At 40.5% G+C, this 27,688-nt stretch overlaps 1 protein-coding gene across 2 annotated transcripts in view; it reads left to right on the forward strand.

Moving 5' to 3' along the window:
* SLC23A2 (solute carrier family 23 member 2) overlaps positions 1–27,688 on the forward strand; it is a 144,784-nt gene that overhangs the window by 61,339 nt on the left and 55,757 nt on the right. For both annotated transcript variants that reach the window (XM_055431922.2, XM_055431912.2), the window contains exon 3: positions 8,540–8,638. In XM_055431922.2, coding sequence (XP_055287897.1) covers positions 8,540–8,638 — 99 coding nt within the window. The remainder of the gene's footprint in view (positions 1–8,539; positions 8,639–27,688) is intronic.

Here is a 27,688-nt window from a genome sequence, read left to right on the forward strand (position 1 = left end):
GTGATTGCAGCCATGACATTAAAAGACACTTACTCTTTGGAAGGAAAGTTATGACCAACCTAGACAGCATATTAAAAAGCAGAGACATTACTTTGCCAATCAAGGTCCATCTAGTCAAGGCTATGGTTTTTCCAGTGGTCATGTATGAATGTGAAAGTTGGACTATAAAGAAAACTGAGCGCTGAAGAATTGATGATTTTGAACTGTGGTGTTGGAGAAGACTCTTGAGAGTCCCTTGGACTGCAAGGAGATCCAACCAGTCCATCCTAAAGGAAATCGGTCCCAAATATTCATTGGAAGGATTGATGTTGAAGCTGAAACTCCAATACTTTGGCCACCTGATGCGAAGAGCTGACTCATTTGAAAAGACCCTGATGCTGGGAAAGATTGAGGGCAGGAGGAGAAGGGGACAACAGAGGATAAGATGGTTGGATGGCATCACCGACTCAATGGACATGGGTTTGTGTGGACTCCGGGAGTTGGTGATGGACAGGGAGGCCTGGCATGCTGCAGTTCATGGAGTCGCAAAGAGTCAGACATGACTGAACGACTGAACTGAAGAAGTGTGTAAGGAATGAATGCAGACCAGCACAAAATCAGAACCAGAAGAAAACAGAAGTCTTAAAGAACTGCCATACCCTAAGGACACTGGCCAGGAAGCATAGCCAGGAAGAGGTTTACTCTGCAGTTCCCCTGTGTTGGTAGCTCCTGTATCTTCTGAACCCGGATGGACATCCAAGGAAAACTAAGTAAATAGGTTGAACTTAACTGTTGGCATAGAGTGGTGATACAGTCTAATGTTTCCACTGAGCCTTAAGTTTTTGTTTTTTCTCCTTCTAACATGCTCTGTGAGAATACTTGAGTCTCCTCTCTTGGGTGCCAAGAATAGATCATTCAGTCTGGAGATATTAAGGGGATGGACTGAGGAGTAGCTTTATTAGGTTCAATTTTATCAAAGAATAGGAAAAATATTCATCAGTGTTCATACAAATCTGTTATTTCAGATTTCCTTGGTATATTTTCTTTAGAGCCAAAAAGACCAAGCCATGATTTGAAGCTTGGAAATTTCAGCCTCATACCTCATCCTCTGGAGAGAGAAGAGTTGCTGGAAATGGAGTTAATGATTGATTATGTGTACTTGAGAAAGTCTCCATACAATCCAATGGTAGAGAACTTGGAGAATTCCCAGGTTGGTGAAAATGTTCACACCAATAGGATGATTCACCCTAGCTCCACAGGGACTGAAGCTCCTAGGCTAGACCTTGCTCTCTGTATCTCTTTATCTGGCTGTTTTTCTGTATCCTTTATTATATCCTTTAATAAACTGGTAGACATAAAGTGTTTCCCCGAGTTCTGTGACCTCTAGCAAATTAATCAAACCTGAGGAGGGGGTTGTGGGAGCCTCCAATTTGTAGATAAATTGGGCAGAAGTTGTGGGTAAGGCTTGGATTACTTCTTGGGATTGACATCAAAAATAGTAGGGGGAGCACTCATGTGGAACTGAGCCCTTAATGTGTGGGGTCTGACACTCTAGGTAGACTGTCAGAGTTGAGTTAAATTGCAGAACCTCTAGCGGATTTCACAGAGAATTGTTTGCTGTGGAGAAAAATCCTCTCACATTTGGTGGCAGGAGTGTCAGAAGTGAAATATTCTGTGTGAGCAGTAAAGGAGACACAGGAAAGATGGATTAGGTAGACCAAACTGGATTTTTCTAATATAGCAGGAGATACAGCAAGTCAGCAAACAAACCGTGTTAGGGTTTGAATTCAGTGAGGGTACTGTGGGAGTGCCCATGAGGAACCCCTGCCCAACCACAGAGGAGATGACATCAGAGTCCTGAGAAATGTCTGGGTATAGCAGGTCCAGAGGAGGGAGAACGAGGATCTTTTGGCTGGGGGAACAGTGCAACCATGTCCTGCTCTGGGCACAGGTTCATTGTAAACAATACAATAGAGTTGGGTTGAGCAGTAGGGGTGCTCATGAGCGGTTGTAGCAGAATCAGTTACACTCAAGTTTTAGGGTAGAGAATTCCTGCTGTGGGCACCAGGAGGTCTGGAGATTGGAAGGAGAGTTAGGGTGTTAGAACAGTTCAGGTGGGACTGATTGTGACTTGATGTGGGAGAGCAGAAAGGAAAGGAATTCTTTCCTTCCCAGATGCTTCATGTGAGGCTGTGGGAACACAGATTCCTACCCCTGTGAAATTGATCTCCAGGTGGTGAGAAAAGACAGATGATAAATAAGCAGAAGCATCATGTGGCGGTTGGTGACAAGTTCTGTGAAGAAAATGAATCAAGGAAGGGAGATAGCAAGGGATAGAATGTGAAGTCACATTGTGGTAATTCGGGACCTGTAGACTATTGATTAATTTATCCTTTGAAAAATACTCTCAGTTATTTCCCTCAGGTTCAAAACTCTAGGGAACAGCAATTAATTAAACAGCACCCCCCCCACCCCGCGCCGACCTCACAGAGCTTTCATTCTGGCAGGGGAGACAGGTAATGTACACTAAACATAGATCAGATGTGTAGATGTATGTCTAAGTACCAAGGAAAAAATAAAACCAAGAAGAGGGATAGAAACTGCTCGGGCTGATATGTTAAACTTTCAGGTGGCCAGGAAAGGCGGCACTGGAAAATGGAAGAGCGTCATGGCAGTGTGTGAGCTGCAGGTGCAGAGACAGCGAGGCCAGAGGTGCCTGGCCTATCTGAGGAGCCCTGAGTAGGAGGTGTGGCTGGACAGAGCGTAGGGTGAGGTCAGTAGACTGTGTAGGCCTTAGGGCCCTCGTAAGGATTCTGGCTTTTCAAGTTAGATAAAAGGCTGTTAGTGGGCTTTGAGCAGAGGTGTGATGTGCTCTGCCTAGTTTTAAAGGCTCCTTCTGAGTGCTGAGTGGGAAGCCAACTGAAGAAGCAAGCAGATGAGTTGGGAGGTGATTCCCACACAGAAGGTGAGCTGACAGGGCTCCAGCTAGGGTGCCAGCAGTGTAGGGGTGGTGACAAGTGGTCGGGCACTGTAGGAGAGCTGACCTGGATGCTGAGGGACTAGATGAGAGTAGGAACAAGAGAGAGGAACCAAGGATGGTTTCAGGTTTCCCCCTGAGCATCTGGGAAATGAATTGGCCAAGTACTGAGATGGTGCAAGGCAGAGTGAGTCATGAGTTTAGTGCTGGCCATGGAGACACTGGATAGAAAGCTGGTAAGGGCAACAGGGTGGGCTGGAGCTGTTCCCTGCGTGTTGGCAGTGCAGAGATGGTATGTAAAGCCACGGGATTAGATGGTATCTCCTAGGGATAGATGCCCCTAAGAGAGAAAGAGCGTCTGAGGACCGTACACTGAAGAGATGGGGTGTTTGGAAGTATGGAAGCTGAGGAGGACAAGCAGTAGGGAGAAGTAAGGAGTGGTAGAGAGTGAGGTGGCTGGATGGCATCACCGACTCAATGGACATGGGTTTGAGTGAGCTCCGGGAGTTGGTGATGGACAGGAAGGCCTGGCGTGCTGTGATTCATGGAGTCACAAAGAGTTGGACACGACTGAGCGACTGAACTGAACTGAAGGAGTGGTAGCTTAGGAGGGAGGGAGACCTCAAGAGGTCATTGTTTGAGCGGGAGAATGACATCCTCCTTGGCATGCATAAGCAGCCAGCGAGGAAGACATTGCAAAAGTAGGTGTGGATGAAGAGTAAGGATAGATGACTTGATTTAGCCAGGTGAGCACCACAGAGGACAGGGAAGGTTTGTGCGAGAGTGACTGTAGTGATGTGCCATGGTCACAAGACGGGGTGAAGAGGGCATTAAATCATGGGCTCTGAGGCATAACATATGAAAAGGCATTTGGACCTGGCAAATGCTGAGGGCTTGGCAGTCCTGCTGAGGTCAGGAAACTGGGAATTAGGGTCCATCTTTCCTAAGAGGAAAGATGGGTAGATAAGGAACAGGCAACTTTGAGAGATGCTAAAGGTACAGATGTGACCAAATTTGGTGTTGTCTTTGGTGTGGGTGGTGAGGTATACAGTAGGAAGTCAGGAATGACTTGAGGAGGTTGGGATAGGCCACCTGGGTGTATGGTGGCACCTTTTGGTGAAGTAAGAGACACACAGACAGGACACAGGGTGCTTTTTTAATTTTTAAGTTGGCGTGAGGAAGTAATGAATTGATAGAGCAGAATCTTTAATTCTGTATTCTTTCATTATGTTTTGTGTTCATATACAGTCAGGAAAGTCGTGATTGATTCCTTTGCATCTGAGGTCTTTTCCCTCTTGTCTTCTAGCAGAAGCAGGCTGCTAGAAGACAAGCCATACTTGTTGATATATCTCCCCTTTATGCTCACAAGGGTCCTGGTTTGGTTGATATCTGGTCACTTTAATTACAACAAAAAGTCATGTATTAATTTTAGTTGTTGAGTCACTGTGTCCAACTCTTTGCAACCTCTTGAACTGCAGCGCGCCAGGCTTCCCTGTCTTTGACTATCTCCTGGAGTTTCATCAAACTCATGTGCATTGAGTCAGTGATGCCATCCAACCATCTCATCCTCTGTTGCCCCCTCCTCCTTTTGCCTTTAGTCTTTCCCAGTATCAGGGTTTTTTCCAACGAGTTGGCTCTTCCCATCAGGTGGCCAGAGTATTGGAGCTTCAGCATCAGTCCTTTCAGTGAATAGTCAGGATTGATTTCCTTTAGGATTGACTGGTTTGATCTCTGTGCTGTTCAAGGGACTCTCTTGTCTAGTACCACAGTTTGAAAGCATCAGTTCTTCGGCATTCGTCCATCTTTATGGTCCAGCTCTCACATTCGTACACGACTACTGGAAAAACTGTAGCTTTGACTATACAGACCTTTGTTGGCAAAGTGATGTTCCTGCTTTTTAATCTACTGTCTAGCTTTGTCATAGTTTTTCTTCCAAGGAGCAAGCATCTTTTAATTTCATGGCTGCAGTCACCATCCACAGTGATTTTGGAGCCCAAGAAAATACAATCTGTCACTGTTTCCATTTTTTTCCCCCTTCTATTTGCCATGAAGTGAAGGACCAGATACCATAGTCTTAGTTTTTTTGAATGTTGAGTTTTAAGTCAGCTTTTTCACTGTCCTCTTTGACCTTCATCAAGAGGCTCTTAGTTCCTCTTCACTTTCTCTCATTAAAGTAGTATCATCTGCATGTCTGAGGTTATTGATATTTCTCCCGGCAATCCTGATTCCAGCTTATGAGTCACGCAGCCAGGCATTTTGCATGATGTACTCTGCATGTAAGTTAAATAAGCAGGGTGACAATATGCAGCATTGATGTACTCCTTTTTGCAATTTTGAACCAGTTCATTGTTCCATGTCCGGTTCTACCTGTTGCTTCTTGTCCTGTACACATTTCTCAGGAGACAGGTAAGGTGGTCTGGTATTCGCATCTCTTTAAGAATTTTCCAGAGTTTGTTGTGATCCACACAGTTAAAGGCTTTGGCGTAGTCAATAAAGCAGAAGTAGATGTTTTTTGGAATTCCCTCGCTTTTTCTGTGATCCAGCAGATGTTGGCAATTTGATCTCTGATTCTGCTGCCTTTTCTAAATCTAACTTATACACCTGGAAGTTCTTGCTTTACGTACTGCTGGAACCTAGCTTGAAAGATTTTTCCGTTGGACAGCAAGGAGATCAAACCGGTTAATCCTAAAGGAAATCAACCCTGAATATTTATTGAAAGGACTGATGCTAAAACTGAAGCTCTGATACTTTGGTCACCTGATGTGAAGAGCTGATTCATTAGAAGATATGGAGTTTGGAGCATGGTTGGAGCATGGTTCTTTCTAGTAGTGAGAGTTTCATGTTGTGGACTTAAACTTGGCTGGGAGATGTATCCTGCTGGCAGCTAGTTGTGTAGGCAAGGAAATGTCACAAACCCAGCTGTCTTGTGTAAAAAGCTATAGCATGACTTAAAGATAGTTTTAAAAGCAGTTCTTTATTTGAATTAAGACTATTTTATCCTGTAAGAATTATATACTATGGTTTGAGATTTTTTTGGAATACTTTGAAACTAGCCTTATACTTGGGTTATATAATCTATATGACCTTGAATAAGAAATTAAAATTTTCTGTGGCCTTATTTCCTCAACTGCAGAAAATAGGTGGATTGAAATCTCTCTGGACTGCCTTAGCCAAGCCATGCTGCTCAGATCTTTAGTCTTTTTAAATTCTTCCCTGTTATAAAAATAAATTGTCTCCATTGTGGAAAATTACCAAAATATGTAAAGAGAAAAAGAGGGTAAAAATGGCTGCATTGATTCAAGTCTGTTGCACTGCAACTACTGAGCCCATGCTCCCTAGAACCCATACTCCGCAACAAGAGAGGCCACTGCAATGAGAAACCTGCACACCACAGCTAGAGGAAGCCTGCATGCTGCAACGAAGACCCAGCACAGCCAAAAGAAAAAAAAAGATCCAGATCCTTCTGGATCCCAGTCCAGAAGGGTTGGGAATGAAAAGGGTCTATCATTGCTCCTTGCCCTGAGGGCAACCTGTTAGTGATTTTGAATTTTCTGGATCCTTGCCCAAACATTTTGGACAGATAGAGAGGGTATTAAAATTCTATTTTTTTTTTAGCATAATCCGGATAATTGTAGGCTTACACTTGTGACTTTAAAAACAAGCCAACAGTATTTCTTGGACTTGTTTCCTTGTCAGTACATCAGTTTTATGCGTTTATTCTTTATTTTGTTTCATCATTTATTTATCTTTGACTGGGTTGGGTCTTCGTTGCTCTGTGGGCCTTCTCCTCTGTGTCAGGTAGGGGCTGCTCTCCAGTTGCGGTGCACAGGGCTCTCACTGCAGTGGCTTTTCTTGTTGCAGTGCTCTAGGGTGCACAGGCTCAGGGGTTGCAGCACAACGGGCTTAGTTGCCCCACAGCACATGGGATCTTCTCAGACCAGGGATCAAACCCATGTCCCCTGCACTGACAGGCAGATTCCTAACCGCCAGACCACCAGGAAAGTCCGTTTTATTCTTTAAAATGGCTGAATGTTGAGAATTCCTCAGCTGTCCAGTGCTTTGGATTTGTCACTTTCACTGCTTGAATTGGCCAGATTCAAGCCCTGGTTGGGGAATTAAGATCCTGCAAGCTGTGCAGCGTAGCCAGAAAAATTTTTTTAATGGCTGAATGCTATTCTTGAAATAGATACACGATAATTTAACAATGACTTTTTGATAAACATTTACGGTTTTCCAGGTATTCAGCATTTTAAGTAATGCTGTAGTCATCAACTGTGAACATGTATATTGCATAGATATCTCTGGAGGATAAGTTTCTGTATGTAAAATTGCTGGCTCCAAGAAAATGCGTATTTCAAATCCCAGTGCTAGGTTACTCTCCAGAAAGGTCATTCCACCAGGAACATAATCTCTCTACACCCTGGTCAACACCAGATTCCTCTTTTTAAATTTCCTCCTAATTTATATTTAAAAATGGAATTATATTTTGTCACTTTTGTAGTTTTAACTAAGGTTGAACGGGTTTTTGTTTCTCTCATTGGATATTTTAATTTTTTCTCCTATGGATAGATTCCTATCCTTTGGGTTATTTGTAGGTATTCTTTTTGAATTACTAATACCAGTCATTTGTTATGTGTTGCCCTGTTTTCTCTTACACCATCACTCATCTTTTACTTCTCCTTAGTGTGTTTTATAGCACTAGAATTTAAACTTTTAATGTAGTTTTTCTTTTTTTCCTCAGTATTTAAAAAATGTAGTTGTGTTGTTATTCACACATAAAATCATTTTCAGTATTATTTTTTTCAAGATAAATTTTTTAAAATGGAATCGCTAAGCTGAGGACTGAAAATACTTTCAGGTGTTTGCTGCAGTCAGCCAGGACCTAAGTTGCACCTCACCAAGGGTGGGAATGAAGGGGGTCATGACCTGCCAGGTGCCCAAGTTTTCTTTGAATCTCAGGATACCTTCTAGTCCTTATCCTGAGGGTCTAGAAACTCAATTTTGTTGTCATAGACAGCCACTTCCCATCCACATCCCCTCAGTGCCACAAAGAAGTGGACACACCAGTGGGCTAGTTTATTTAATTGCTGTGAGAAATATAAATTAGTAAATTAGGGTAACAGCAGTGCATGAATTGCTCCAACTGGCCTACATTTCTTCCCTGTAGGGACATAGAAGTTGTTAATCTGGCATTGGGAAAGGACCTTAACCAAGGCAGCCCAGAATGCTTCTCACCCGCTCAGAAACTGTAGCATTGTCCTCACAGCCAAGCCTCCCTTGTCCCTAGAAGCTGCTGGGGGTCCTACCCCTTATAGTTCCTTAGAGTGTTCCATTTCTGGTGTCCTTCAGCTGACTCCCGTTCATGTATACTCATTCTGTAGGACACATGGTATGTTTCCCTATCAGAAACATGTGTGGTAACTGGTGCATATGTACTTGTCAGGAGTTTCGTTTAAGAGAACTTAAAACTTGGCTAGTCTGATAGGGGAAATTCATGCAGTTATTTTCTTTGAGGGAGAACACTTTTATAAAACAGAGTGGTGTAGGGTGAAACAAACCTCTAAATCAATTGTTTCTCTTCAGGTGGTGATCAATGGAGGGGCCACGTCCAGTGGTGAACAGGACAATGAAGACACTGAGCTCATGGCAATATACACGACAGAAAACGGCATCGCAGAAAAGGTACCTCTTTTGTCAGCCCCATCCATTCACCCACCACTATACAGGGAAGATCCTGTATAAGGAATTGGGTATCCATCTGGAGTTTTTGTCTCTTCCTTTCTGAGTGTGTATGTGTTTATGTTCTTTATAATGGAAATAGAAGGAGTGATAAGGAGTAGTACTTAGAAATTTTTGTTATTTTAATGGCAGTATTTAAGTGAGAACCATGTAGAGGTCTTTAACTAGATATTTTTAAACCTCAGCCAGGATCCCAGAGTGAAGTGGTTAGGAGTTTGAGGTCTGTCATTAGGTCTGGGTGCTAATATGACTCTGATCCTGAGGGAATTACTTAAGCTTTCTGGGCATTAGTTTCCTCACCTCTAATATGGGTATAAAAATATCAGCATCTGCCTTAAAGTTGTGAGTATTGAAATAATATATATAAAGTTATTAGCATTGTGCCTGGTACACACTGTTCAATTCAGTTGCTCAGTTGTGTCCGACTCTTTCTGACCCCATGGACTGCAGCACACAGTATGTACTGTGTACAGTAAATAAAAGACACCAGTAGATAAGTTATGTAGACTGTGAAAATGCCTTGAACAAAGATATTTGAGAATCACACACTGAAGTGGGTGATTCCCTCATCCCATCTGCCTGACAGGTTAGTCTTTGTGACCATAGAATGTATGACCATGTTCATAGGGGCCTGGAGAAAGCTGCCCAGAGAGGGTCCGCATGCCTTAATTTCTTTTTCTCTTTGTATCTGCTACTGTGTCTGATATATATGAAAAGTATAATAACATGGAGTTTTCAGACTGCTTTGCAGCCCTTCAGTTCAGTTCAGTCGCTCAGTCGTGTCCGACTCTCCGCGACCCCATGAATCACAGCACGCCAGGCCTCCCTGTCCATCACCAACTCCTGGAGTTCACTCAAACTCATGTCCACAGAGTCGGTGATGCCATCCAGCCATCTCATTCTCCGTCGTCCCCTTCTCCTCCCGCCCCCAACCTTTCCCAGCATCAGAGTCTTTTCCAGTGAGTCAACTCGTCGCATGAGGTGGCCAAAGTATTGCAGTTTCAGCTTTAGCATCAGTCCTTCCAATGAACACCCAGGATCGATCTCCCTTAGAATGGGCTGGTTGGATCTCCTTGCGGTACAAGGAACTCTCAAGAGTCTTCTCCAACACCACAGTTCAAAAGCATCAATTCTTCGGCGATCAGCTTTCCTCACAGTCCAACTCTCACATCCATACATGACCATGGGAAAAACCATAGCCTTGACTAGACGGACCTTGGTTGGCAAAGTAATGTCTCTGCTTTTTAATATATTATCAAGGTTGGTCATAACTTTCCTTCCAAGGAGTAAGTGTCTTTTAATTTCATGGCTGCAATCACCATCTGTAGTGATTTTTGAGCTCCAAAAAATAAAGTCTGACACTGTTTCCACTGTTTTTCCATCTATTTCCCATGAAGTGATGGGACCAGATGCCATGATCTTTGTTTTCTGAATGTTGAGCTTCAAGCCAACCTTTTCACTCTCCTCTTTCACTTTCATCATGAGGCTTTTTAGTTCCTCTTCACTTTCTGCCATAAAGGTAGTGTCATCAGCATATCTGAGATTATTGATATTTCTCCCAGCAATCTTGATTCCAGCTTGTGCTTCTTCCAGCCCAGCGTTCCTCATGATGTACTCTGCATATAAGTTAAATAAGCAAGGTGACAATATACAGCCTTGACGCACTCCTTTTCCTGTTTGGAACCAGTCTGTTGTTCCATGTACAGTTCTGACTGTTGCTTTCTGACCTGCATACAGGTTTCTCAAGAGGCAGGTCAGGTGGTCTGGTATTCCCATCTCTTTCAGAATTTTCCAGAGTTTATTGTGATCCACACAGTCAAAGGCTTTGGCATAGTCAATGAAGCAGAAATAGATGTTTTTCTGGAACTCTCTTGCTTTCTCCATGATCCAGCGGATATTGGCAATTTGATCTCTGGTGCCTCTGCCTTTTCTAAAACCTGCTTGAACATCTGGGAGTTCACGGTTCACATATTGCAGCCCTTAGACTTCTCAATTTCATTTGAGTTTCATTTTGACAGATTTTTAAGACAGATGTTATTTTTTATCATCAACTTATATAATGGTGTGTTATAGTCTAGAACCACTATATTGTACTCTAGATAGTGTATACTATGTATTCTAATAACAGACCCCTGGGAAGTTGATATATACAAATATAATTCCTAGCTCGGGTACTACTGCAGTAAGTATGCAGTATCATCACAAAAATGGTAAAGAACAAAATAAATTATGTTGAAATTCTTAAATAATCAAATTTTTGTGTCTGTGATTTCTTTTTCTCTTTCTCTCTTTTTCTTTTTTTTCTAGTTTGGGAGATGGAAATTTCATTTTTGACTCTCTTTACCAATATTGCTGCTGTTTGGTCAAGCTATTATAAGTTACATGAATCTTAAGTATAGATTCATGCCGAGATGTTGAAATTTCTATAGTACTGATTTCCAAGTTGCTCCTCAGAGCACAGAGATGGGAGCAGTCATTGTTGAGGCTTTGGTCTGCAGCAGAGACTTTCCATAGGGCAGGATCTGGGCAGGGCTTACTCCTTATCTGGCTTGAGTTTCAACATCCAAGAGACATATCTTGTAGCAAAGTGCTTCTGTCTTTTACAGACTTGTTAAACTCCATCCAAACCTCAGATATTTGATCCTTAATCAGAGAGTCACCAGAATTTCCAGGCTGTAGGCTGTCATGATTTTGGATGTTTATTATCCAGGAATTGATGGCTCTCTTTTGAAATGATTGATAGAGTATTGATTTTTCAGGTTGTAAAATATCTGTAGGTGTACCTTTTACTGATCTTCTGGCAGGAAAAATGTCTAGTACGATAATGTTAGCACATTTATGCTAGACATTTATTGTTTGGGTGAACATTTTTTTCATCATCTGAACTTTGCTGCTGCTGCTGCTGCTAAGTCGCTTCAGTCGTGTCCAATTCTGTGCGACCCCACACACGGCAGCCCACCAGGCTCCTCCATCCCTGGGATTCTCCAGGCAAGAGTACTGGAGTGGGTTGCCATTTCCTCCTCCAATGCATGCACGCATGCTAAGTTGCTTCAGTAGTGTCCAACTCTGTGCAACCCCATGGACAGCAGCCCACCAGGCTCCTCTGTCCACGGGATTCTCCAGGCAAGAACATTGGAGTGGGTTGCCATTTCCTTCTCCACATCTGAACTTTAATAGGTGTGTATTTCCTTGAACACTAGTGAAATAGAATATCTTCCTATTTTAATGGGTCTTTTTCTTTTCCTATGAAATGGCAAGGATAGTAAGAATTATCGTTTATGTTGAATAGTGCCAAAGGTTTCTTTCCTCTGAACCTTTAGCTTCAGCAGCCTGTCACATTTAGTCCTCTTAGCAATCCTGTTAGAAAGGTACCATCACTATCCTTGTTTTAAAGGTTAAGAAAATGAAATATTAGGTCTTTTGTTGTCTTGAATTTGTGTAAAGAAAACTTGACACTAGACGATTTTACTCTTTGGGATCTTGCTTTTCAGATGGCATTGAAAGGCTCTCTGAACACTTGACTATGAAGTAAGAATGAACCATTCAAGGAAAGACAAAAGAACTGAAAGCAAGAGATTCTGTCCTATGTGTTCTCCATATCCGTAGGGTTTCTTAGCTATTCATGTTAACGTACTTACTTATTTTATTAAAAACTTTGCTTTTCTGATGGTCATTAAAACTCTTGAAAAATTTCTTGTAGTAAATTCTGGCTAATGTGATATTAGCTACAAGAGACTCATTTTGGAATTTGCTCAAAGGGATTTTTTTGCTGAAAAGACCAGAAGGTTAGTGCCCAGATCATCAATCATAAGTCCATAGGATGATGTTGGGACTCATGTCCAGTACTTTCTTAGTATGAACTTCCATATCATTAGGATTCTTCAATTAGGGAGGCTGAGGGTCTTGAACTTCATAATGAGGGTGTTTCCTTTTTAAGTTTTAACCTTTTTTGATTTATGAACCATGTAGATTCTCTCTCTCACAACACCGAAAACATTTTGTATTGGGATATAGCCAATTAACAATGTTGTGATAGTTTCAGGTGAACAGTGAAGGAACTCAGCCATATATATACATATATCCATTCTCCCCCAAATCCCCCTTCTGTCCAGGCTGGCACATAACACTGAGCAGAGTTCCATGTGCATAGCAGTGTGTACATGACCTTCCCAAAGTCATTAACTATCCCTTCCCCCTGGCAACCATGAGTTTGTTTTCTAAGTCTGTGAGTCTCTTTCTGTTTTGTGAATAAGTTCGTTTGTATCATTTTATTTCCACACATAAGGGATGTCATATGATATTTCTTATTCTCTGTGTGACTTACTTCACTTAGTGTACACTCTCTAGGTCCATCTGTGTTGCTGGAAATGGCCTTGTTTCATTCTTTAATGGCCGAGTAATATTCCGTTGTATATATGTACCACATCTTCTTGATCCATTCCTGTGTCAGTTGACATTTAGGTTGTTTCCATGTCTTGACCATTGTGAACAGTGCTGCAGTGAACATTGGTGTGCACGTGTCTTTTCAGACCGTGTTTTTCTCTGGGTGTATGCCCAGAAGTGGAGCTGCACGGTCTTACGGTAGCTCATAGTTTTAGTTTTTTAAGGAACCTTCATACTGTTCTCTGTAGTGGCTGTATTTTACATTCCCATCAACAGCACAGGAGGGTTCCCTTCTCTCCACAGCCTCTCCAGCACTTGTTGTTTGTGGATTTTTTGATGATAGCCATTCTGGCCGGTGTGAGGTGATATCTTATTGTAGTTTCGATTTGCATTCTCTAATAACTGGCAATTTTGAACATCTTTTCATGTGCCTGTTGGCCATCTGTATGTCATCTTTAGAGAAATGTCTATTCAGGTCTCCTGCCCCTTTTTGAGTGGGTTGTTTGTTTTGATGCTATTAAATGTCATAAAGAAAGAAAGTGAAGTCTCTCAGCCGTGTCCAACTCTTTGCAACCCCATGACTGTAGCCTACCAGGCTCTTTCATCCATAGGATTTTCCAGGCAAGAATACTGGAGTGAGTTGCCATTAAATGTCATAAGCTGTTTGTAAGTTTTGGAAACTAATCCCTTATCAGTCTCATTCTTTGCAAATATTTTCTCCCAGTCTGTGGGTTGTCTTTTTGTTTTGTTTATTGTTTCCTTTGCTGTGTAAAAGCTTTTGAGTTTAAGTAGGTCCAGTTTGTTTATTTTTGCTTTTGTTTCCATTATTCTGGAAGATGGATTAAAAAAGATGTTGCTGTGATATATGTCACAGTGTGTTCTGCCTATGTTTTCCTCTAAGAGTTTATAGTGTCCAGCCTAACCTTTAGGTCTTTAATCCACTTGAAGCTTATTTTTGTGTATGGGGTCAAAGAATGATCTAATATTTTTTACATGTGGCTGTCCAGTTTTACTAGCATCATTTATTGAAGAGACTGTCATTCCCACATTGTGTAGTCTTGCTTCTTTTGTCATAGATTAATTGACTATAGGTGCATGGGCTTGTTTCTGGGGTTTTTTATCCTGTTCTGTTGATCTATATTCCTATTTTTGTGCCAGTACCATACTGTCTGGTTGATTGTAGCTTTGTAGTATAGTCTAAAGTCAGGGAGCCAGATCCTCCAGCTCTGTTTTTCTTTTTCAAGATTGCATTGGCTATTCATGGTCTTTTGTATCTCCATACAAATCTTGAAATTTTTTATTCTAGTGCTGTGAAAAATGCCATTGGTAATTTCATAGGGATTGCATTGAATCTATAGATTGCCTTGGATAATATAGTTATTTTGACAATATTAGTTCTTTCAATCCATGAACATGGTGTATCTTTCCATCTGTTTGTTGTCCAATTTCTTTCATCCACGTCTATGGTTTTGGGAGTACAGATCTTTTGTCCCTTAGGTAGGTTTATTCTTAGGTATTTTATTCTTTTTGATGCAATAGTAAATGGAATTGCTTCTTGTAATTCTCTTTGAACTGTGGTGCTGGAGAAGACTCTTGAGAGTCCCTTGGACTGCAAGGAGATCCAACCAGTCCATTCTAAAGGAGATCAATCCCGGGTGTTCATTGGAAGGATTGATGCTAAAACTGAAACTCCAGCACTTTGGCCACCTCTTGCAACGAGTTGACTCACTGGAAAAAGACTCTGATGCTGGGAGGGATTGGGGACGGGAGGAGACGGGGACGACAGAGAATGAGATGGCTGGATGGCATCACCAGCTCGATGGACATGAGTTTGAGTGAACTCCGGGAGTTGGTGATGGACAGGGAGGCCTGGCGTGCTGTGATTCACGGGGTCGCAAAGAGTCGGACACGACTGAGCGACTGAACTGAACTGAACTGAATCTTTTGTTGTTAGTATATAGAAGTGCAACAGACTTTTGTGTATTAATTTTGTAACCTGCAAGTTTACCAGATTCATTGATGAGTTCTAGTAATTTTCTAGTAGCATCTTTAGGATCTTCTATGTATAATATATCATCTGTAAACAGTGACAGTTTAACGTTTTATTTTCCAATTTGGATTCCCTTTACTTCTTTTTCTTCTCGATTGCTGTAGCTAGGACTTTCAAAACTATATTGATTAAAAGTGGTGAGAGTGGACATCCTTGTCTTGTTCCTGATCTTACAGGGAATGCTTTCAGCTTTTCACCATTAAGTATGATGTTAGCTGTAGGTTTGTCTTTATGGCATTTATTATGTTGAGGTATGTACCCTCTATGCCCACTTTCTGGAGAGTTTTTATTGTAAATGGGTGCTGGATTTTGTCTAAAGCCTTTTCTGCATCTATTGAGATGATCATATGGTTTTTATTCTTCAATTTAATTGATTTACAGATGTTGAAAATCCTTGCATCCCTGGGATGAATCCCACTTGATCATGGTGTATGATCTTTTTAATGTATTGTTGGATATGGATTGCTAGTATTTGGTTTGCATCTGTGTTCATCAGTGATACTGGTCTCTAGTTTTCTTTCTTTTTGTCATATCTTTGTCTGCTCTAAAGTGAGTTTGAAAGTCTTCCTTCCTCTGTGGCTCTTTGGAACAGTTTCAGAAGGATAGATGTTAACTGTTCCCTTAAATATTTGATAAAATTAGCCTGTGAAGCTGTTGGGTCCTGGATTTATGTTTTTTGGGAGGTTTTTAATCATGGTTTCAAGTTCAGTGCTTGTGACTAGTCTGTTCATGTTTTCTTTCTATTTCTTCCTGGTTCAATCTAGGGGAACTGTACCTTTCCAAGAATTTGTCCGTTTCTTCCAGGTTGTCCATTTTATTGGCATACAGTTGTTCATAGTAGTCTCTTTTCATTTCTAATTTTACTGATTTGAGTTCTCTCTTTTATTTTTTGATGAATTTGGCTAACAGTTTATCAATCTTGTTTGTCTTTTCAAAGAACCAGCTTTTAGTTTCATTGATCTTTGTGATTGCTTTCTTTGTTTCTATTTCCTTTATTTCTGCTCTGACTTTTATGATTTCCTTCCTTCTACTAACTTTAGGTTTTGTTTCTTTTTCTTTATCTAGTTGTTTTAGGTGTAAGGTTAGGTTATCTGAGATTTTTCTTGTTTCTTGAAGTAAGATTGTATTGTAACTACTTTTGCTGCATCCAGTAGGTTTTGAACTGTTGTGCTTTCGTTTTCATTTTTCTCTAGGTATTTTTTTTAATTTCTTTTGATTTCTTCAGTGAACCAGTGGTTGTTTAGTAGCATATTGTTTAGCTGCCATGTGTTTGTGTTTCTTAGAGGTGTTTTCCTTGTAGTTTATTTCTCATCTCACAGCACTGTGATCAGAAAAGAAGCTTGATAGGATTTCGATTTCCTTAAATTTGCCAAGGCTTGCCTTGTGGCCCAGCATGTGGTCAATTCTGGATAATGTTCTGTGTACACTTGAGAAAAATGTGAAGTCTGCTGCTTTTGGATGGGATTCTTTATAAATAACAATTAAGTCTAAGTCGTCTAAAATATCCTAGGTGGCAAGAATACACAGAAGAACTATAGAAAAAAATCTTAATGACCCAGATAATCACAATAGTGTGATGACTCACCTAGAACCAGACATCCTGAAGTACGAAGTCAAGTGGGCCTTAGGAAGCATCACTGCAAAGAAAGCTAGTGGAGGTGATGGAGTTCCAGCTGAGCTATTTCAAATCCTAAAAGATGATGCTGTGAAAGTGCTGTACTCAATATGCCAGCAAATTTGGAAAACTCAGCAGTAGCCACAGGATTGGACAAGGTCAGTTTTCATTCCAATTTCAATGAAAGGCAATGCCAAAGAATGTTCAAGCTACCACATAATTCACTCATTTCACAGGCTAGCAAAGTAATGCTGAAAATTCTCCAAGCTTGACTTCAACAGTACGTGAATCGAGAACTTTAAGATGTTCAAGCTGGATTTAGAAAAGGCAGAGGAATCAGAGATCAAATTGCCAACATCTGTTGGGTCATAGAAAAAGCAAGAGAATTCTAGCAAAACATCTACTTCTTCTTCATTGACTACACTAGAGCCTTTGACTGTGTGGATCACAACAACCTGTGGAAAATTCTTAAAGAGATGGGAATACCAGACCACCTTACCTGTCTCCTGAGAAACCTGAATGCAGGTCAAGAAGCAACAGTTAGAACCAGACATGGAACAATGGACTGGTTCAAAATTGGGAAAGGAGTATATCAAGGCCATATATTGTCACCTTGCTTATTTAACTTCTGTGCAGAGTACATCATGTGAAATGCTGGGCTGGATGAAGCACAAGCCAGAATCAAGATTGCAGGGAGAAATATCAATAACTTCAGATATGCAGATGACACCACCCTTATGGCAGAAAGTGAAAAGGAGCTAAACAACCTCTTGATGAAAGTGAAAGAGAGTGAAAAACCTGGCTTAAAACTCAGCATTGAAAAAGCAAAGATCGTGGCATCTGGGCCCATCACTTCATGGCAAATACATAGGGGAACAGTGGAAACAGTGACAGACTTTATTTTCTTGGGCTCCAAAATCACTGCTGATGGTGACTGCAGCCATGAAATGAAAAGACGCTTGCTCCTTGGAAGGAAAGCCGTGACAGAGCTAGACAGCATATTAAAAAGCAGAGACATCACTTTGCCACCAAAGATCCATATAGTCAAGTCTGTGGTTTTTCCAGCAGTCATGTATGGATGTGAGAGCTGGACCAATAAGAAGGCTGAGCACCAGAAGTTGGTGTTTTTGAACTGTGGTGTTGGAGAAGACTCTTGAGAGTCCCTTGGACTGCAAGGAGATCAAACCAGTCAGTTGTAAAGGAGATCAGTCTTGAATATTCATTGGAAGGACTGAGGCTCACGCTGAAGCTCCAGTGCTTCGGCCACCTGATGCGAAGAACTGACTTGTTAGAAAAAATCCTGATGCTGGGGAAGATTGAAGGCAGGAGAAGGGGATGACAGAGGATGAGATGGTTGTATGGCCTCATCGACTCAGTGGACGTGAGTTTGAGCAAGCTCCAGAGATAGTGGAGGACAAGGAAAACTGATGTGCTGCAGTCCATGGGGTTGAAAGAGTCGGACATGACTGGGCGACTGAACAACAGCAACAAAGGCCTGCGTTTCCTTACTACTGATTTTCTGTCTGGATGATCTGTCCATTGTTGAAAGTAGGATATGAAAGTCTTCCACTATTAATTTTGTTACTGTCGATTTCTCCCTTTATGTTTGTTTCTATTTGTCTTACATATTGAGGTGCTTCTGTGTTGGGTGCATATATATTTATAACTGCTGTATCTTCTTCTTGGATTGAACTCTTGATCATTATGTAGTGTCCTTCTTTGTCTCTTATAACAGCCTTTGTTTCAAAGTTTATTTTGTCTGATAAGTATTGCTACTCCAGCTTTCTTATGATTTCGATTTGCATGAAATACGTTCTCCCATCCCCTTATTTTCAGTCTGTAAATGTCCCTAGGTATGAAGTGGGTCTCTTATAGACAATATATATTTGGGTCTTGTTTTTGTGTCCACCCAGCCAGTTTATGTTTTGGTTGGTGCATTTAATTCATTTACATATGAGGTAATTATTGTATGATCCTAAAAATATGTATGATCCTACTCCTATTTTGTTGTTTGGGATTTATTTTTTATAGATCAGTTCCTTCTCATGTTTCCTGCCTAGAGAAGTTCCTTTTGCATTTGTTGAAAAACTGATTTAGTGGTGCTGAATTCTCTTAATTTTGCTTGTCTGGAAAGCTTTTGATTTCAATATCAAATCTGAATGAGTCTAGTTGAGTAGGGTATTCTTGGTTGTAGGTTCTTCCTTTTTATTATTTGAAATATATTATGCCATTCCCTTCTGGCTTGTAGAGTTTCTGTTGAGAAATCGGATGGTAACCTTATAGGTTTTACCTTGTATGTTATTTGTCTTTTTCCCCTTGTTTCTTTTAATGATTTATCTTTAATTTTTGTCAGTTTGATTACCATGTGTTTTGGTGTGTTCCTCCTTGGGTTTATCCTGCCTGGGACTCTGTGCTTCCTGGACATGATTGACTATTTTCTTTCCCATGTGGGGGGTGTTTTCACCTGTTATCTCTTCAGATATTTTCTTGGGTCCTTTCTCTCTCTCTTCTCCTTCTGCTGCTGCTGTTAAGTCACTTCAGTCGTGTCCGACTCTGTGTGACCCCACAGATGGAAGCCCACCAAGCTCCCCCGTCCCTGGGATTCTCCAGACAAGAACACTGGAGTGGGTTGCCATTTCCTTCTCCAATGTGTGAAAGTGAAGTTGCTCAGTCGTGTCTGACCCTTAGCGACCCCACGGACTGCAGCCTACCAGGCTCCTCCATCCATGGGATTTTCTAGGCAAGAGCACTGGGACCCATATAATGTAAATATTGGTGCGTTTAATGTTGTCCCAGAGGTCTGTTAGGCTGTCTTCATTTCTTTTCATTATTTTTTCTATATTCCATTTTGCAGCATTGATTTCTACCATTCTTTCTTCCAGGTCACTTATCCATTTTTCTGCTTCAGTTATTCTGTGCTTGATTCTGTCTAGTGTTTTGTTCATCTCTGTTTGTTTGTTCTTTAGTTCTTCTTGGTCCTTGGTAAACATTTCTTGCATCACCTCAGTCTTCGCCTCCAGTCTTTTTCAGAGATCCTGAATCATCTTCACTGTCATTATTCTGAATTATTTTTCTGGGAGGTTGCCTATCTCCATTTCATTTAGTTGTGTTTCTGGATATTTATCTTGTTTCTTCATCTGGTAGATAATCCTATTTCTTTTCATTTTGGGTAGTTTTCTGTGATTGTGGTGTTAGTTCTAGAGGCTGATGGGATTATAGTTCTTATTTCTTCTGTCTGCCTTCTGGTGGATGAGAATAAGAGGCTTGTATAAGCTTCCTGATGGGAGGGACTGGCTGTGCGGGAAACTAGGTCTTGGTCTGGTGGGTAGGGCCGTGCTCAATGCTATTCTTCCGTCCCTGTTGGTTGTTTGGCCTGAGGTGACCCAGTCCTGGAGCCTATAGGTTTCTGTAGTAGAACTATTGATGACCTCCAAGAGGGCTTAGAGTGTCCCTGTCTCCATGGCAGGCCACTGCCAGCCCATGCCTCTACAGGAGACCCTCAAACACCCACAGGTAGGTCTGACTCAGTCTTCTGTGGGGTCATTCCTCCTTTCCTTTGGGACCTGGTATGCACAAGATTTTGTTTGTGCCCTCCAAGAATCTCTTGTTTCCCCCAGTCCTATGAAAGCTTTGTAATCAAACCCCACTGGCCTTCAAAGTCAGATTCCCTGGGGATTCCTAGTCCCTTGGCCAGATCCCCAGGCTGGGGAGCCTGATGTGGGGCCTAGAACCTTCACAACAGTGGGAAACTTCTTTGGTATAATTGTTCTCCAATTTGTGAGTCACCCACCTGGCAGGTATAGGATTTGATTTTATCGTAATTATTCCCCTCCTACCATTTCGTTATGGCTTCTCCTTTGTCCTTGGATGCTGCGTATCTTTTTTTAGTGGGTTCCAGTGTCTTCTGTTGATGGTTGGTTGTTCAATAGCTAGTTGCGATTTTGGTGCTCATATGTAAAATGAATGGGAATTTACTGCTGGTCTTGGACAGTCTCCTGGAGAGGTGAAGGTGGCTGCATTGCATGCTGGGAAGTGCCTTCTACCTTGTGAAGCTAGTGAGGGTGGGTGCCATTGCGGAGGCTCTTCCCCCTCACTTCTAGGTTTTCTTTACCTTTTAGTACCATTTGTTCTTGAGCATACTTGTTTAACATAAACAGCCCAAAATTGTATTGAAAAGTTTAAAATGTGCTGCCTCCATTCTTGGTCTACTGAGCATAATTGACAACTGGCAGTATGGTGTGTATATTCCACATGTTTTTCCACTCATGAACACACATATCTGAGTGTTGTACTATAGACAGTGAGATACTAGTCTCTACCCGACCTACATAATGTATAGACCTCACTAGGTTACTAAATGTATGTGGAATTTTTTTGTTTTAAAAAATTAATTTTAATATTTTGAATAGATAATCTCATGATTTAAAAAACCATTTGTTCTATGCTGCTGCTGCTAAGTCACTTCAGTCGTGTCCGACTCTGTGCGACCCCATAGACAGCAGCCCACCAGGCTCCACCGTCCCTGGGATTCTCTAGGCAAGAACACTGGAATGGGTTGCCATTTCCTTCTCCAATGTGTGAAAGTGAAAAGTGAAAGTGAAGTTGCTCAGTCGTGTCCAACTCTTCACCACCCCATGGACTTCAGCCTACCAGGCTCCTCCATCCATGGGATTTTCCAGGCAAGAGTACTGGAGTGGCGTGCCATTGCCTTCTCCATCATTTGCTCTATACACACCTATTATTTCTGAACTGTTTGAAAGTAAGTTACAGACATAATACTCCTTTTTCCCTAAATATTTCAGTATGTATTTCTAAAAACAAGGACATATAGAATATTCACATTGATAAAACTATTATTGATAATCTCATTAATTTTAATTTTAAAATAAAGCTTAATAATTTTCATTTATCTACCATGAACAATAACAAAATTGGTGATTTTTCTTCTTTCCCTTTTCTTTCTTCTACTATCTGATTTTGGTCAGAAATACTTCTTACACTTTCCATTATAATTGATTTGTCAGCTTTAAGTATCATCCTTTGACTTCCAACTACATTAGTCTACATGGTTAACACCAGGCTATGGTTAAGTTTAAAGACTCCTCTATGTTGGGAACGGTTAAATTATGAGGCAAGGCTGGGTGCTTTATGAACTATGCCTGTTATTACCCTTAGAGAGAGTGATTGGTGTGGAACTCAGTGGATTTGTGGCACTAATTTATGGCCTTGACATCTACAGGGATGATACGAAGGTGTAGCCTGGGATTCCCATGAATTTAAGGTCATACATGTTAACAAATTACAGGTAACCCCAACCAATCTACCATTGGTATGATCCCAGTGGGTCAAATATCTGTATTCTACTGGTATGACCATTTAGCAGCTTGTGTTTGTGAGTGTGCCTTCAATGGGGTTGGAGGATGTAATTGACCATATCTGAGCCTTGACAACTTTCATAAGCATTAAATGATAGTTACTGGGCTATTAGCCTATTGAATTCTGAGATCTCTATGATGAAAAAGGCAATGCTACACAACTGCAAGACCCTTGACACCTTACGGCATCTCAGGGAGATATCTGTGCTATAATTCAAACTGAAAGCTGTATTTTTGTACCTGATAAATCCTTTAATGTAACACATTTGAACCACATGAAAAATCATATTTCTGCTCTAAGTGACCCATTCCCCAGTCTTGACAATCTTTAAAAAATAAAACTGGTGTGGGAGGCTCATGGCTAAAATATTTACTTTTAATTCCACTAATGTTATTAACTATACCATTTGTATTTTGCTTGTTTCACAAGATTATTATTTCTTGTATTACTAAGTATATGACCGAGCCTTCAACGGAAATGATGACTAGACTTGAAGAAGTTGATCAAATGTATAGTTCGATATATGATCAATGATTGTAATAGTGTAACTCTAGAAGGCAATGGCAACCCACTGCAGTACTCTTGCCTGGGAAATCCTATGGATGGAGGAGCCTGGTGGGCTGCAGTCCATGGGGTCGCTAAGAGTCAGACACGACTGAGTGTCTTTACTTTCACTTTTCACTTTAATGCATTGGAGAAGGAAATGGCAACCCACTCCAGTGTTCTCGCCTGGAGAATCCCAGGGACGGGGGAGCCTCGTGGGCTTCCGTCTGTGGGGTCGCACGGTGTTGGACATGACTGAAGTGACTTAGCAGCAGCAGCAGCAGCAGATTACAATTTACTGCTTGCCTTTTTCTTTTTCCCTCTCACATTTTGTTAATTGTAATGTTTGTATCTTTTTGGTGCACATGACTTTTATGTATTCTGGCTACCTACTTCCTACTTTTTATTTTATTTCTACAGGTAACTTGAGTCAAACCTTCTTCTGATTTTCACCAGTAATTTCTTGGTTGACTGAAGTTCATCCTCCAGGCCCTTGATATTAAAGTGCAGTCCATGCATCAGCTTTGTTGACATCATTACCTACAAGCTTGTTAGAAATGTAGAATCTCTGCCCCAACCAAAACCTGCTGAATCAGAATTTGCATTTTCATACGATTCCTATGTGATTTGATATGTTCATTGAAGTTAGAGAAATAACACTGAAGACCTGGATCATGGAATTAATTTTGGATGAGAGTTTATCTATAGCATTTAGGCTTGAAGGAAAGTTTGGCTGGATGTAAAATCTTTAGGACATTGTTTAGATCCTGACTCAAATAAATCAGCTGTAACAAAATTTTGACATAAGATTAAGATGAAAAAATTTTAATAAGTATTGGGTATTAGCTGATATGAAGAAATTGTTAATTTGATTAGTATATGATGGTATTTCCTTTCTTTTTAAGAGTCTTTATCTGCTGAAGAGACATATATGTGTTTCTGAGCAAATGTATGTATTCTGAGGATTCTGTTTAAAATAATCCATCCCTTTACTCCAGTAAAGTTAGAATGAGATGGGGGAATAGATAAAATAAGAATCCAAGGATAATAAATTTTGAAGCTGGAGCTGAGGATAGATATAGGGTAGGCATTTCATGTTCCTTCTACCACTGTATAGTTTTAAAAAATTATGTAATACAAAATTAAGGAAATAATTGAATCCTACCTTATTGTTTGCTCTTTTCTCATTTTCTGGTATTGAATATGGCTTTGAATTACTCAGGCTGGTCTTTTTTTTTTCCCCTTGCAAATCAATATCTTGATCTTTTTGCCTTTTCTGTGGATTATTTATCTTATATTCAGTAACTTTACTGACTATCATATAATAATAACCATAAGTTTTAAAGCTGACCTTCTGTGTCAGCTTTTCCTGGCACTTTCAATATTTAGCTTCAAGTCTTCTGTTACTTCAGCAATGTTGTCTTGAATTATATCTTTATTTTTTGTTCTAGTTTCTTCTTTTGGTTTTCTTATTTGGGGACTCCATTTATGTCTGTTTTGGATCTACTTTGTCTGCCCTCTTTATCACTTCTCTCTAATCTTTTTTTCTCTTATACTTTTTTCATGTTGTCTTTCCCTCTTGTGCTCCTACCATTTTGATTTTTCTTTTTTTTTCTCCTTCTGTCCAAATTCTTAAAACTCATGTTTTATTTCCCCTTTGTCCTTAAATTTCTTGACATATTAGATTCTTTTGTTGAGTTTTCAAAGATAGCTGAATTTTTTTTAATTTATTGAGAACTTAGTGTATTTTTCTAATTTGCAAGCATATCCTTTAGTTCTTCGAAATTTTCTTATTTCTTTGATTCCATCTATTTTCTTCCATAAAAATTGTTCTTAACTTACACTTGTCTTTTTGTTATTTGGGGCACGTGTTATTTGGGACTCTCAACCCGTTTGTTGAATTTTTTTTTCCTATTCTGTTTTTAGTTCCTAAGGTCTTTTTTACTCTTTGTTTTTGTTTTTATTTACTGATTAGAGCTTTGAAAATGACATTTCTTTCCTCCCAGGTTCAAAATACTTCTGTGAAGAGACGGGTTTCACCCCCTGCCAATGTGTTTTCTTTCTACTACAATTCTTTTTACTACATAGAGGACCTATTTCCTCTGTTTGGCTCTTATTTTTGGAGGAATGTGAGGCAATAAAAAATATGATTGTAGAATCATTGTGTGTGGATAAAATTTTCTGTTCAGCCTTTCCACTGAATAGGGAAAGCTATCTTGTCACTGTAGGGTCTGTAGATGGTAGTGTTTTGTCACTGAGGCTGATCAGATATCTGGAAAGGAGTCCTCTAGTCTCTTCCTGTAGCTTCTGGCATTCTGGAAACAAATAAGGATCTCACTGTTCATGCTTGTGGGTTAAAACCACACATAGTATTCCTCAGTCTGAGGTATTTCTGATTTGTATTTTCAAATAATACATTTTTGTGTCTTGAAGGATAAGGATAGCAGTTGGCAGGCAGCAGGGTGTCTGATTGGTTTGCAGAGTTAAATCCCATCTTTTTCCCATCCCTATTCTGTCTTGTGCCTTCAAGCATAGAACATTTCTCAGCTTCTGTTGGTCAACCAGCTCACTTCTTTATACCTTTCCCCTCCAGCACCTATGTTGTAGAGTCTTTCCCTCTCCCAGATGGGTCACAGCTCATACAAATGCTCTACATATTCCATAAATAATGGGGTATAGCCAATTAACAATGTCACGATAGGGTGAATAGTGAAAGGGACTCAGCCATACATATACACGTGTCCATTCTCCCCTAAACTCCCCTCCCATTCAGGCTGCCATATAACACTGAACAGAGTTCCATGTGCGATACCCTTATTGGTTATCCACTTTAAATATAGAGTTTGTATATGTCCACCCCAAGCTCCCTAACTTTCCCTCCTTCTATCTTCCCCTGATCCTCACCCCCTCACCCTCACTGTAAGTCTGTGAGTCTCTTTTCTGTTTTGTAAGTGAGTTCATTTCTTTCATTTCTTTTTAATTCCACATAGAAGGGATATCATCCAATATTTCTCCTACTCTGTCTGACTTAATGTAATAATCTTTCAAAGGAACTTCTCTGTTGGAGGTTTTTGTTTTTGCAGTTTTAAAATGGTTCATGTTGTTCAGGCTGTGATAACAGAATGTGGTACCATGGTCTGCAGTGACCATTCTCCTTCTGTCTCAGGGAGGAGCAGTGTAACATTTGTCTGACAGGATTCACTGATCCCCTTGACCACACAGTTTCCTGCTTTTTCTTGATATCATCAGTGGACATTTACATTAATTCCATTACTGAGTTATAGAACCACCCTCATTACTAAGAAAAATTGTGCATGTATATATATATATACACACACACATATACGTTTGTGTCCACATCTTAATCTTAGCCTTCCAGATTATGAAGAGGACAGATTCAGTCTTTTCAGTTCTGTTCATGTCTTTTATAGGTAAAACTAGCCATTTGGGAATCATTAGAATAATAATGCTTACAATATTATTTTAACAGATTATACTAATGTAGTAATTGTAGTGTTACTGTACTCTGTTTTCAGACATGTGTTTTTGTTACTTTGTGAGCAGTAACACTCTCACGTGTCGGCACTATGATAGTGTTGAGTTGTCCTTTGTGTAGTGAGTCCAGTGTCCATAGTTGCATCATATCAGCAAATGGTCAACTTGGTTCGAGTTATCCAGGACTGGTTTAGGAGTCCCAAATCAGGTTCAGTGATTGGCTTGGATGACTCACACTAACTCAATGGACATGAATTTGAGCAAACTCAGGGAGATAGTGAAGGACAGGGAAGCCTGGCATGCTGTAGTCCATGGGGTCGCAAAGAGTTGGACATGACTTAGTGACTGAACAACAAGGCCAACTCATAGAATTCAGAAAAGTTTCTGGTTATAGCTTATTTGAGAAAAAGGGTTCAGATTAAAATCAGTGGAAAAACCCATGTAGGGCAGGATATAGGAGACACTGAGCAAGCTTTCATTTGTCCTCTTCCTAATGGAGTCATGTGGGCAGTGGTTAATTTCCCCTAAAACAATGTGTGAGGACACTCAAGAAGTGTCGCCAGACCCTTTGGAGTCAAACTGATACCATGTGGCCCAAGGCCCCCATTGTCTATTGCACTGTTAGAATAATCTATGAATGGTGGCTCAGGGATTCAGGTAAACAAATAAACTCTTAAGAGGAAGGATATCCAAAAACATTGAAATATCTTCCAGGTGTCAGGTAAGGACTAAACTTTTCTTTCATATGGGCAGGGTTTGAACAGCCCAGACCTGCTGAGTTAATCCTTTACTTCATATTACTGCATATCATGGCTTCCCTGTTGGCTCAATAGTAAAGAATCTGCCTGCAATGCAGGAGACCCGGGTTCGATCCCTGGGTTGGGCAGATCCTCTGGAGAAGGTAATGACAACCCACTCCAGTATTCTTGCCTGGAGAATCCCCACGGACAGAGGATCCTGGCGGGCTGTAGTCCATGGGGTCACAAAGAGTCGGACATGACTGAGTGGCTAAGCACACACACAACTGCATATCAAGTTCCTCACCATGTTTACCTTCCCTGCCACCCCTATGAACAAGTTTTGAAAGACAATATAATATGTTTAAACCCATTTAATAATGCAGACCTGCCAATATCCATTGTTTGAATGGAAGAAAAATTCTTTCAGAAAGGTCATATTCAATTCACATTTGGATTAGATCAAATGTCTGTTTACTTTTGATATTTACCTTTAGGCTTTCGAAAGTGATACTGAATTGTGTCACTAATATAACACTTTGTGCAAGAGTATTTGGCCAGTATCTGTTCAGATTCCAGTGTATGAAAAATGGAGTGATAAACAAGGAGTCAGCATCTTTCTCAGAATCTTTCTGTGGATCAAATCCATTGGAAAGTGGAACAAGTTGGGCTAGATGTGACCAAGGTTTAGAATATTGTCATCTTTATCTTTTTTTGTGGCACATCTCGTAATTTTGTTTCCTCTTAGGTGCTTTATTATTAAAAAAACTTAAAGAAAAAAGGCACATCTTGAA

The sequence above is a fragment of the Moschus berezovskii genome, chromosome 15 (assembly GCF_049115385.1).
Source record: "Moschus berezovskii isolate FMDL1 chromosome 15, NW_MosBer_1.0, whole genome shotgun sequence".
NCBI lineage: Eukaryota > Metazoa > Chordata > Mammalia > Artiodactyla > Moschidae > Moschus > Moschus berezovskii.